The sequence below is a fragment of the Ctenopharyngodon idella genome, chromosome 17 (assembly GCF_019924925.1).
Source record: "Ctenopharyngodon idella isolate HZGC_01 chromosome 17, HZGC01, whole genome shotgun sequence".
NCBI lineage: Eukaryota > Metazoa > Chordata > Actinopteri > Cypriniformes > Xenocyprididae > Ctenopharyngodon > Ctenopharyngodon idella.
Window position 1 is genome coordinate 22,401,604 of NC_067236.1, and position 13,224 is coordinate 22,414,827.

A 13,224-nucleotide genomic window follows, 5' to 3' on the forward strand; every position below is an offset into this window, starting at 1 on the left:
GAGTGAACTTCCGTGTTGGCCTACAAAAATACGTCATCCCTGAGGTACTAAAAATGCTGTATTATGCATGCCAGGCCAGTAGGGGGCAATGTCACTTTGTAAAGAAACACTGAACGCGCAAGGGCTCGTTCACACAGAACAGGTTCAAACAGGAATGGTGCTGCGCAGAACGCAAGGGTCTGGAAACGCGTTTTTGAGACGTGATGCAATAACGGAAATAATAGAAATAGGTAAACAGCAGAATAGATACTATTTTTAACATGGAAAAAAAGAAAGTAATCGCGCTGGCTATGGCCTCCTCCGCCATGTTGTCGTCAAATAAAACAGTTGCCATGCCATCTTGCTACTGTAAACAGAGCTTGCAACGCTTGCCCCGCCTCTGAGTTCTTCTGATTGGTCCGATGTTTTGGAACTGACATTGATGAGCGACGCTGCGTGTAAAAGTTGAAATTCTTTTAACTTGACACGGCGTCTTAAAAACGCAGCGCTCATATGTCCATGTAGTGCGTGTTTACATAAAAAAAATCAATAGAAAAATCGCAAATTGGAATAGAAACAGTGTTCTGTGTGTGAACGGTCCCTAATACGTGTGCGCATGACATCGTTTTCACAAATTTGCATTTTTGTAGTTTACAAGGAGACGATAACGGTAAAAAACTTGCAATTTGAAACACGTTTTGTTAAAGTTTGCATTTTCAGACCCCCTAAAACACTGTTGTCGTGTAAATGAACGTCCAAAACGCATAATTTTTTTCCATTTTTAGTTGAAAAAGGTGTCATGTAAACGGCCTCTGAAATAGTATTGTATAATGTACTCTTTATTTACAACTTCGAAAAATCATTTTTTTTTACAGTGTCGAGCGGACATAAAAACATTCCATTGACTGAAACAACTTACTTTATTCATTGCCTGATTATACAGAAAATAGAAAAACGATTTATGGTGTATTTATTCGTAAAGTCATATTATTATAATAAGTATATTCATATTAAAGTTGTGATGAAACGGAAGTAGAGACTCACTTTTCTTCTGTATTTGAACGTACATCCAACTGAAACTGATTACCAGAAAGAAAGAAAAAATGAACGGTTGAGATGAATATATTTTTTTAATGATAAGAACATTAAGAGGCATTTAGAAAATAGGGTGAATTTCCATTTCATGCCAACTTCAAGGTAAAATAGCATGTCTAATTTGATGTTTTCCAGAATTTTATTCCAGACATTTCTTTCAATATTGCATTAGCTGAATGTTCCCTTTTAAGGTACGGTATGACTATATGTCACATCCTCGTTTTCATTCCCAAATAAAGTACATATGGCATATTCCTTGATATTGTCACACTCATCAATAAGCGAACTGTGTGTGAACATAATGCAACTAGACTGACAATGTATTCAGCAATGGATTATTGAAAAAGGTGGGATTTAAACCAGTGGTGTAGTCTAGTTTTTTGTAGTAAGTATACTGTGGTTTTTCCCTCCCAGCCTCATACCTGTCCCACAGCAACACCCCATAAGCACCGCCACACTCACTAATGCATATAGTATGCATCTGATCTAGGCTACATGTAATTGAGAGCGTTCTGAAAGACTGCTCAATATGTGTGTTTTATCAAAATGTCAATTTATTTTAATCAACAAAAGACTTTAAAGATCCTTAACAGCCAGTGACATTTACAGCTGAAGAGACTCTGGACTGATTTTCTACTGTTTATTGTCAATCACCATCTAACTCAGATGTTATATGAATATGGTCCCTGGAACATATTTTATCAGCTGGCAAGTTTCAATGCACATTTAAGAGTGCAAGTTGCAACTATTATTACTCTCTAAAAAATGTTTGGTTAAAAACAACCCAAGTTGGGTTGAAAATGGACAAACCCAGCAATTGGGTTGTTTTAACTCAGTGGTTGGGTTAAATGTTTGCCCAACGTGCTGGGTAGTTTTATTTAACCCAACTAATGTTTAAAAATTACTGTATTGCTTGCTTAAAATGAACCTAAAATATGTTGGAAATTAACATTTATTAATATTAAATATAATAATTAAACAATAAACATGTATTAAATTCTTTATTAATAAATGTTCACCTTTGATTATTATTGTTGCCTCTAGTAATTATGTGTCTGATTTTCAATTTCCAAACTGTTTTGGGTTCATTTTAAGACATCCATATAGTCATTTATAAACAATAGTTGAGTTAAATAAAACTGCCCAGCAGGTCGGGCAAACGTTTAACTTAACTGCTGGGTTAAAACAACCCATTCACTGGGTTTGTCCATTTTCAACCCAACTTGGGTTGTTTTTAACCCAGCATTTTTTAGAGAGTAACAATAATGGAAAGATTAGGCTTATCAGTATGTCACAATATCACCCTGTTTGGACTTTGTTTTCTGTTTTGCACCATTTCCTGCCAGTCTGCTATCATAGTTATGCATTTCAATACACTAACTTGCAATTCGATTCGATATAATTTATTTTGGATATACTGTATATCAGGTAGGCAACAGTACATGGGAAATTTTCTCAAGAAAAAAAAATCTCTCATCTAATGGTATAAAACATACATGGGAATCAGTTGGTACTACATTAATATTGAAGGTTTAAATGAACTGATTTGTATACAAACTTAAATTACACTTAAGGAAATTTTTTATAATAATAGGGTTATAATAGGCCTACTAACTTTAAAATTATTTCTACTCCAATTCGTTTATGAAATATAAACATTTAAATGGTGGCTGTCAACTTGTCGAATTTATTAAAACATGCATAATATAGGCTATTGAAGAACATTAAAAATTATAATTAAAATGTATTATGGTGTATATATTTAGCTAAATGCTCCTCTCAAGAGTTCATTTTTCTAGCTGACTAACGAGTTTATGGCCACTGAATGTTTGTTCTGAGGTAAATGTGACGTTACGTAAAATTGTTTACAAGCTGTTATTAACGTCTTTCTGCGGTTGAAACACTGATTAAGCGATTATACGAGACATGATACGGATTTTGTTAAGTTGTACTGTGTCTTTTATCATACCTTGAGATGTTCATTCACGTTTATTTCACGCTGTAACTGGTATTAAAAGCGGAGGAGCGGATCAGTTCACGTGCGCGTCAGGCTGCCGCTTCTCTTGAACTGCTACAGCGATCTGTCACTACACATTAAAGAGCGCCAAAACGGTATTTATGTTTTTTTTATTCCGAAGTAAAATGGGCAAAATATGAAACTTGAGACTTTGAGAAATATGAGACTTTGTTTCATGTCAAAAGCAACAAACCACAACAAGTCATATTGTGATTTATTGGATGGTTACGTATCCTCGCGCATTTTTAAGTGGGTATACGGAAATCCTTGACCTTTCCTAGTGAGTATACGACGTATACCTGCGTATCACGTAGACTACGCCACTGGTTTAAACAGGCAAATTGATTGGAGATGTCTTGCATACGTCACCAGAGATCAGTCTGTTGTTTTCACTGGATGATCCAGGTATGACGTTGATTAAAAACATACATAAAAGGGTAAATCGTTCGCAATAAGATCTATAACATACATTTTGAAAATATATAAGGAGGGTGAATTTCCATTGTACATTATGACTCTCTGTACACCCGTAAGCCAACTGTCTCTAGGACCCGCGCGGAGCTGCTGTCGGAGCGCTGGCCTCTGCAGTCAGTGTGAGCCGAGCATCTGGAGGAGAGCTGGCCGGCTGGGGAGGTGGTGGAGGACGGGGAGAGCGAAGCAGAAGGAGGATCCGGGAGTCAGCGAAAACAAAAAAGGGGTCAGGCCTGGAACTTGGCGAAGCGGGTAATTAACACTACGATCCGCTTGTCTAAAACCTAAAGCCGCCATCGAAATAAGTCTCCGCCGTGGGGTTGGCCGTTTTTTGGGGGGCGATACGGAGGGGGGGGCTGCTCGATGTGGCCAGTGGTTTTTCCTGGTCCTACAGATGTGCGATTAATGCACCGCGATTTGCGCTTGAACTTGATGAGCCTTCATTTGTAGCGCCTCGTCAATCCGCTCGATTTGAAACAATGGCTGTGTTTCAAAACCTAACGAGCTACCTACCTAGACGGCATTTTTGGGCATCATTCTGTTCCGTACGCGCATATGATGCCAAAAAATGTGCAAAAGACAGGCTTAAGATGCCCAAAAGTGCTGTCTAGGTAGGCTGCTCACCTAGGTTTTAACAGAGTCTCATTTGTAAGCCGCCGTGGCCTGTTGGAAATGACTGTCATTTATAAGGGCCGAATAATCCGAGTAGGCGGATGATTAAAATAGTTTTTTATGTATTTGTAGACTATGACAGACACGTGATCAATTAACACCTAGTGATTGGGTACCTGTGATACATCTAACCTTGAATATTCATGACCCTTGTATTAATTTACTATGGAGACCAGTGTTTACGCAATAATACAGTTATTGTTACTGTAGAAACTACTACAGTATGATTTTTTGTAAGAGTTAAAGGAATAGTTCATCCAAAAATTAAAATACTGTCATTTGCTCACCCTCATGTAATGCAGTGAATGGTGACCAGTGGCACTTTTGCTTTATATTTCAAGTCTTCTGAAGCTATATACAGTAGATTTGTATAATGCACGAACCGTCAAACTTTCAAATCTTATTTGTATATGCATATTCAAATTTCGGCATCATGATTGATTCAATTGATTTGAAATCCAATGACATTTGGCCTCATTGATGCTTCTTGACCCACCACATACTGTATATGTATACGTTAATGAGATTTGAGAGTCAACAACTTAACAAGAAAGTTATCAAATGTCTTCAGAAGACTTGGAATATAGCGCACAAGTCATTTGAAATACTTATTTTTGGAGCTTCACAGCCCTGTTTACTTTCGTTGTCTGGAAAAGAGCAGCATGGACATTCTGATAAACCTCTTCTTTTGTTTTCCTCTGGAAGAAAGGCTGTTATACAAATTTGGAGCAACATTACAGTAAGTAAAGAATTCAGAAGAATTTTTGGTGAACTATTCCTTTAACGATAGATTCGCCTAATTTATTGACCTCTAAATCTAATTTCATGGGACTTTGGTGTCCTACTTGCACAGAAAGCATGTTGAAGCACAGTGAAGAATATAATGTACATATGCCTTTAAAACTGCTCAGAGGAAGAAAATAGGAAATACCATAAAGCGAAGAGTTCATATTTCACCCCTGAGAAGGGTTTTCATGTAGCAGTAGGAGAACGCATACGTTTTGAATAGTCAACTCAACAATGCGTCATTTTCTGGTGTGTTCAACTGAAAAATTAAGTTTAATGAAGGTTGATTATGATTGTGCATCTTATTAATAATGTCTTATTCCCAGTTATTTGCATACACGTTAGTGTTTTAATCACTTATCAGATGTTAAGAAGTCCTTTTTGTAATACATTTAAAATCACCTCATCTCACTTATTTGAGAGCATCTCATAATGATTGTATTATTCTGAATGTTATGTTTGAGTGCTGTTTCTTCTGATTATGGTGTTCCTTTTCACAGGGGATCCTAAAGAAGGAGGGTCATCATTTTTTCATTTTTTATTTTTGTTTTATTTTTGTTTTGACCTTTTTCGACTTTTGCATTGTATTCAACAGTCACTCATCTGGAGATGCCGTCCAACACAGTCACCACCGCCAACGTATTCAAGAGCTCCGACTTCAACTGTGACACGAACGGAAATCAAATGGTAAGAGGTTAATGAGTCCTTGGACATTTTTATGATCGTCCTGCTGTGGTCTGACTCAACTAAGGCTAGTTACCACATCTGTCACTTGAAGTGTTAAGGTTTTTAAAACCCTTATGCTAACTTTGCATATGCAAAACTAGAGTTTTGTAAATGGTCTTTAGCTTTGAAGAGAAAACGACAATGAAACCAAAACCTTCTTAATTAGAAACTGTTTGTATATTTATGCATCATACTGATGAACAGGGTCGAATGATTTGAAAAGTGGTGGTGATGTTATAACTCTTCATGCAGCATGGAATCCTTATGTCGCCTAATTAATATTCATGATCTTTTTAAATATTAATTAGGTGGCATAAAATTGCGTTCACTGCATGTTGGAACTTGTAAAATGCCTTCACGTCCTCGTAAAACTTAATAGTAATTACAAGTTATACATTTTCTGAGAGCTTCCGACTAGTGCTGCAAATCAATTAATCTAACATAAAAGTTTGTAAATATATAATATACTGTATGTGTGTGCAGTGTTGGGTAAGTTACTCCAAAAAAAGTAATTAATTACTAGCTACTAATTACATCTTCATCTGTGTAATTAGATTACTGTACTAATTACACTCTCTAAAAAGTATTGGATTACTTATTACTAATTACTTTCTAAATCCCATATTAACCTCGACCAGTTGAACAATACAAGGACAGACATGAAACTGCACAATAAACAATATACAATTGCATAAATTATACTTGAGCTGACCAAAGTGTGTAAAGGGAGAAGGTTACATTAAAAACATGCATTTTAACATTAATTTTTGATGTTAAATCCACTATTGTTTTATATTGATTTGTTCTATAGGCTATACAGTATTTACATCAGAAGTAACTGTAATTAAATGACTGAAAAATTAAGAGTAATTCCTTACTTTTTTAAGGGAAAAATAATTAAATTACAGTAATTAGGTTACTATATATTATACTAAACTACTAATACTGTATATACTAATATATATTAATCATGATTAATCGATTTGATTAGTTGTGATTAATCGCGTTTAATCGATTTGACAGCACTACTTCCGACTTGTACCACCTGACCGCTGCAACGTCATTTGCAAACAGTCAAAATAGTGGGTGCTTCAGCAATAAAATGTAGTTAAGCAGTCATTTCATAATATTTCTGTTTAATAATTCATATACTATTTAATTATTCATATATTATGAACTCTTATTAATGTCTTAATGCAAGAATAATCTGAAATAAGAGACATACAATACGGTTTAATGCAGAGTTGAATAACTATCTAATGTCACGCTAAATAAACAATAAGATTATTAAGATAGTTTTTTTGTCTAGTGTTGCTATAGAAATTCATAATTTCGAGGATGTGAACAGCTCTGAGTAGCGTGAACGCAGTATAACGTTCGGCCAGTAGCCGAAATGGATTCGTTGAACTTCTTACCGATTGTACGTTTGTTTGTTTGTTAAATTCGATGGAGCCGGTTTGGCAGCTGCTACAGCTTAAAGCTGCTGTTTTTACGTGGCCAACTATAATTTGTTTCCTTCTTACTGCGGCCAACCAAAACAAATCTCTTAAAATATAATTACTATTGTCCAAATAGAGGAACAAAGTAAAGTTGCACATTTTTGAAAGTTGAGGTGACATGTTCCCATTTATAATGGTATCTCCTCCTCTGTTGATGAAGTCACCGGTAAAACCCCCATTGAGAAATTACAAAATGTGGATTGTGCCAACTTATACAAGATGGATTACTTGTAAAAACCAAAGAGTTTTGGTGCCAATTGTCTTCCATTGTATGAAAAAATAAAACTACTAAGACATTTCTCAAAATATCTTCTATGTTCCACAGAATAATATTTTGTTGTGAACTATCGCTTTAACTCTCTCCTCAAATCCATCAATATCATACACAATATTTCATTCAGTATATCAGTGTAATTTGACATGATTCATTTCCACCGCGGGGCTATCAGGTGTCAGTGTAGAGGCTTCGGTGAACATAATTAGTAACCATGAGAGAACTGTTATGAGCGATAGTGTCTCCTCTGTTTCGTACGAGTGTTTAGTGACGTGGGTGTTGGCTTGTGTAGGAGAGGCTGCCGTATGCCTGACTTACAGGGGAATTCATTCTTCCCCGCCCCTGCACCCATGGACCCTCGCTACGCTCGTAGTCCTGTTGCTTGGCAACAGTTCTTGCCTTAAATAACCGGCTGCCGACAGAAATAGAGCAAAGATGTAGACGGTGTTACTGAGTTCACACAAGGCAATGTCGATTTCTGTGCACACCCTTTGTTTTTGTTTGTTTAAACCTTTTGTTCGTTTATTTGTATATTGTAATGAGAACATTGTGTGAGGCTAGTGGGATTTCTTAGTCATAAAATATTTGGGAAGACATTCACAGGAAAACCAGAATGCCAAAAGAGCACTGCTCTCCAGAAGTATGATTTTAAAGAATAGACATAATTTTAAAATAATAAAATAAAAAATGCTGTCAAATTTATTAATCACGATTAATCGCATCTAACATAAAAGTGTGTGTATGTATATATACACATGTATATATTAGTGCTGTCAAATCAATTAATTGTGATTAATCACATCTAACGTAAGTTTATATATATACACACACACACACACACACACACACACACATTTACAAACTTTTATGTTAGATGCGACTAATCACAATTAATCTATTTGACAGCAGTTATATATATTAGAGCTGTCAATCGATTAAAAATTAACTAATTTATCGCACATTTTTCTGTAATTAATCGCGATTAATCGCATCTAACATAAAAGTTTACACTCACACACACACACACACACAACACACACACACGTATTTACAAACTTTTATTTTAGATGCGATTAATTGCCATTAATCAATTTGACAGCAGTTATATATATATATATAATATAACTAATAATATCTAATATATATATATATATATATATATATATTAGAGCTGTCAATCGATTAAAAAATTTACCAATTCATCGCATATTTTTCTGTAATTAATCGCATCTAACATAAAAGTTTATACACACACACACACACACACACACACACACACGTATTTACAAACTTTTATGTTAGATGCAATTAATTAATTTGACAGCAGTTATATATATATATTAGAGCTGTCAATCGATTAAAAAATTTACCAATTCATTGCACATTTTTCTGTAATTAATCGTGATTAATCGCATCTAACATAAAAGTTTATATATATATATATATATACACACATATTTACAAACTTTTATGTTAGATGCTATTAATCAATTTGACAGCGCACACACACACACACAAATATATATATACACACGTATATATTAGAGCTGTCAATCGATTAAAAAAATTTTACTAATTCATCACACATTTTTCTGTAATTAATCGCGAATAGTCACACCTAACTTTAAAGTTTGTAATATATTTTTATTTTGTAATAATTTCACATTGTATGTACATATATATATATATATATATATATATATATGTACATTAACTATTTCATGAAGAAATTTTCTACCTTATTTTATATTTAAATTGAATTGTACATTTATAGGCATCTTTATCTAATGCTTATCTTGAAACTCGAGATGCTATTCATACTCTGCTTATTTAGCTTGAAATCAGCTTCATTATGCACTAATAAGAAATTCCAGTGGTGAGTCCCGCCATCTTTCGGCCACGCTGGACTTCTCAGTAGTCATGGCAGACAGGGACAGCATCCTCATTAGCATTCTGATTTAGAGCCGGTGGATTCATTCAGTCCAGCCCTGAAGCTGCAGCTACATTAGGATCATCTTTTCTCTCCCGTCCACCCTAGGGTGCTTGGCTGGATTGAAGAGTGGCTATTGTTGAGGTGGGAAGACACGGTTGTGTTAAACAAAGAGAAAGTGAATGAGGGGAGAGAATGAACCACTGAATGTCTTTGTAACTGTGTCAAGAGAGAGCCCAGAGAGTTCGCAATCTCTCCACGGCTGTATCACCCCTCACTTTATCTCTGCTAAAAAGAGGATGCCATTCAAAAGCTGGCTTTTCTCATTATCTAAATAACCTTGTTGTGAAAACGAAAGATGTAGTATGACATTTAACAATCTCATTCTTTCAAGTCTTGGTGTGTACTGGCGTATTTTAGTGTGTAAAGGTTACGAATATAAACTGTAAAAATTAAGGATGAATTCTGGTCGATTCTGATAAGCTGATAATTATTTTTATGTTATCGCTAATAACTGATAAATAGCCAATATTAAACTCAACTGTCTAAATACATAAAAAATAAATCACTAAATATATTGCTAAAATCAGTTGTTTTAAAGTGAATTTATGCATTACAACATAATTTACAGTATATAAAATGGATATTCATTTTGAGATAATTACATTTAACAGTGTTATCAAATTATTAGTGTTTTTAAAGATTACATTTAAGCGAGTGTTAGATGACTGCGAAGGTAATCTAAATTATGAGAAATTAGAAAGAACAAATATACTACCGTTCAAACATTTTGGGTCAGTAAGTAAATATAAGTAACTTTATAGTGAGTAAATATACTTTTATTTTATATTTTTTAATTTTTTTTGTATTCTAAAAAGTTTTGGAATGAAACAAAGACTAAAATTTTGTTTAGTATCCATTGATCGGTGGCCAACAATTTAAAAATGGACAAATATCAGCCACTTAATCAGTCTGAACAATATATTGGTCAATGACGAATCTCAAACCCATATTATAATCATCCATAACATGGATGTTGCCAAGTCCCACCTAACTTAATGTCAGAGAGCTTGATTTTGAGCCAGTAAAGGGTCTGGTTGAGCAGTAATGTTTAATGATGTGCATTTCTGTCTGTTTAGAATGAGAGCTCTAGAATGGACACCATGATTATTGATGAGATGCCTTCGCTCTGCACTCCTGTCCGCAAGGTTGGACGGCCTGGCCGCAAGCGCAAGCACCTCCCCGTGAGTATCCTAGAGACTGAGCTCTCAACACTCAACCAAACCACAAAACACCCAACTTCCCCTGGGATTCGGTTTATTTTCATTTATCCACCAGGCGCTAGTCTTGGCAGTGGTTGGGAACGGGTAAACAGGCAAACATGTGGTTGCTGGTATTGACACGGGGGCACCAGACAAATTGTTTGAAATTGATCAAACTTGTGATTTGCATGTGGCGGACAACCAAACAGACGAAGAATCCTATAGACTTAGATTGAGGAAGAGACCCGAGCCAAATCTAGGGATCAAAATATTGCTCTTCACTTGGGCATTACAACCACATAGGAATTCTATTTCGTGCTATTTAAATATATCCACGTAGCACTACTTAAAGTTATATACACGTAAGAGTGATAACGAAACAGTTCTTGACTAAGAAATTGATGTTGTGAAACTCTGTATATTTCTCACAATCTGCTTCGTCTGTCTCCTTGAACTTGAAACGCAAATACAGAATGACGCTCCTGCTGCTTTTTGTACGGTGTGCGACCGGCTTTGTCAGCCCTGAATTGTGGCTAGATGTCTCAGCTACAATTTATCAAACAGTCTGACATGAAACACTGTACATGTCGCAATAAACAAAGAGTCATGAAAAAGTCATTGTGGACCTAGATGTTTGTGCTCTTGCTTGTTTTGCACCTTCCTGAAAAACCACTCAGGGCCGTCGTTAGGGAAGAAACCAATTGGGAAATGTTGTCCCGGTTCCTGGTACCTCACTAAGGTCCTCTACAGTTTAGCCTACTCATTGGATCTTAGGGAGTCATAAAACCTTTGTCCCGGACATTGTGAAATTTGGGGATTAAATGCTGGGAGTCTGTTTAAGTCAGTTCTTTTTTTATGTCCAGTCCCTAGGTAAACACCCCCACCCCCCAGCTTCTCCGGAGCCAGTATTCCTGTTTTTGAAAATAATCCGCGCTTCTGCATAATTAATCCAGTGAGGGCATGTCAGGGCATGTGGATGTTCAGTTGCCCCACATCCTCTCCTGCCTTTTCCCCTGAGGACTTTCTGATTGTATTATCCTCCTATCCCGTTCCTTCAACAGGTAATTGCGGTCCTGCAAGGAGAGCGATGTCTTACTCTGTGAAATGTAAGCCATGTGAAGACAGATAGAATAATGTTTGAGTCATCTCTCATAGAGGGGCTCACTGCTGATGTGTGGAACTTTGTTAGCACTTTGTTTGACTGCCTCGCTGAAATGTCTTGGAGATGTGAAGGTGCCTGAGAAAGACGAGGTATTAAGTGATGTATTAAGAGTGATGACCAGAACTTGGAAAACTGACTATATACTTTTTTTTCATCTTGAACATTGTTTTCCACAGCGCTATTTTTAGACACAGAAGTCTGACCCCCCCATGCCACCTCATCCGTATTTTCTAAACTTCTGTGCAGCAGATACACATGAGGGGGGGATTTGTTTCTAGGTCACATAAGGAAGGTGCTAATATCAAAGCATACCACATTGTTTTGATCACTGGACTGCAGCCAGCGCCATTGTTTCACAGTTTTCCGGGCATTTCTGTATTCAATTGGGCTTAAGGGCTAGATTTTTATATTTTCTAAAGACAATGTAAGTTTCCCATGCAAAATGTGCCATTGCAATGCTTGGTGAGGTGGGTGGTTGCCAGTGTAATGGAGGCTAACTCACCTGATCCCCTGACCTGGCCACCCGGGTTCGAGGCCCGCACAGAGCAGAGCGAGCAGGCCCTGAGGGATTACATTGGTGCCGTGACCTGGATGGGAATGAGGTTTAGAGGGGTGAGTGCAACGGAGACCAGCTAGTAAGAGCTGTGCAGGTAAACCTTACTCTCCTAATTCCTTGACCTGGCCTCTCAGGTTCGAGGCCCCACTATGTGGGGCGAGTAGGACGTGAAGGGGTTACATTGGTGACGTGACCCGGATGGGAGTGAGGTTTGGGGGGGTGGTGAGTTTAATGGAGGCCAGCTAGTGAGAGCTCTGCAGGTAAACCTTACTTCCCTGATCCTTTGACCTGGCCACCCAGGTTTGGGGCCCGCACAGAGCGGGGCGAGTGGGACCTGTGGGGTTACATTGGTGCCATGACCCGGATGGGAATGAGGTTTGGGGGATGAGTGTAACGGAGACCAGCTATTGAAAGCTGTGCAGGTAAATCTCACTCACCTGATCCCCTGACCTGGCCACCTGGGTTCGAGGCCTACACAGAGCGGGGTGAGTAGGACCTGAGGGGTTACATTGGTGCCGTGACCCGGATGGGAGTGATGTTTAGGGGAGTGAATGTGATGGAGGCCAGCTAGTGAGAGCTGTGCAGGTAAACCTGACTCACCTGATCCCCTGACCCGGCCACCCGGGTTCGAGGTCTACACAGAGTGGGGTAAGTAGGACCTGAGGGGTTACATTGGTGCCGTGACCCGGATGGGGATGAGGTTTGGGGGGTGAATGTAACGGAGACCAGCTAGTGAGAGCTGTGCAGGTAAATCTCACTCACCTGATTCCCTGACCCGGCATTCCTGGGTTCGAG

General features: G+C 37.4%; 2 protein-coding genes across 6 annotated transcripts in view; both read left to right on the forward strand.

The window, feature by feature from the left end:
• dtnbb (dystrobrevin, beta b) overlaps positions 1–13,224 on the forward strand; it is a 138,930-nt gene that overhangs the window by 58,468 nt on the left and 67,238 nt on the right. The window lies entirely within an intron of this gene.
• Positions 3,648–13,224, forward strand: part of dnmt3ab (DNA (cytosine-5-)-methyltransferase 3 alpha b) — a 66,386-nt gene continuing 56,809 nt past the window's right edge. For 4 of the 5 annotated variants that reach the window (XM_051867482.1, XM_051867485.1, XM_051867487.1 and 1 more), the window contains exons 1-3: positions 3,648–3,814; positions 5,616–5,707; positions 10,589–10,693. In XM_051867482.1, coding sequence (XP_051723442.1) covers positions 5,630–5,707; positions 10,589–10,693 — 183 coding nt within the window. In that variant the 5' untranslated portion in view covers positions 3,648–3,814; positions 5,616–5,629. Of the gene's footprint in view, positions 3,815–5,520; positions 5,708–10,588; positions 10,694–13,224 lie in introns of all 5 variants that reach the window. The other variant, XM_051867483.1, reaches the window with a different exon arrangement.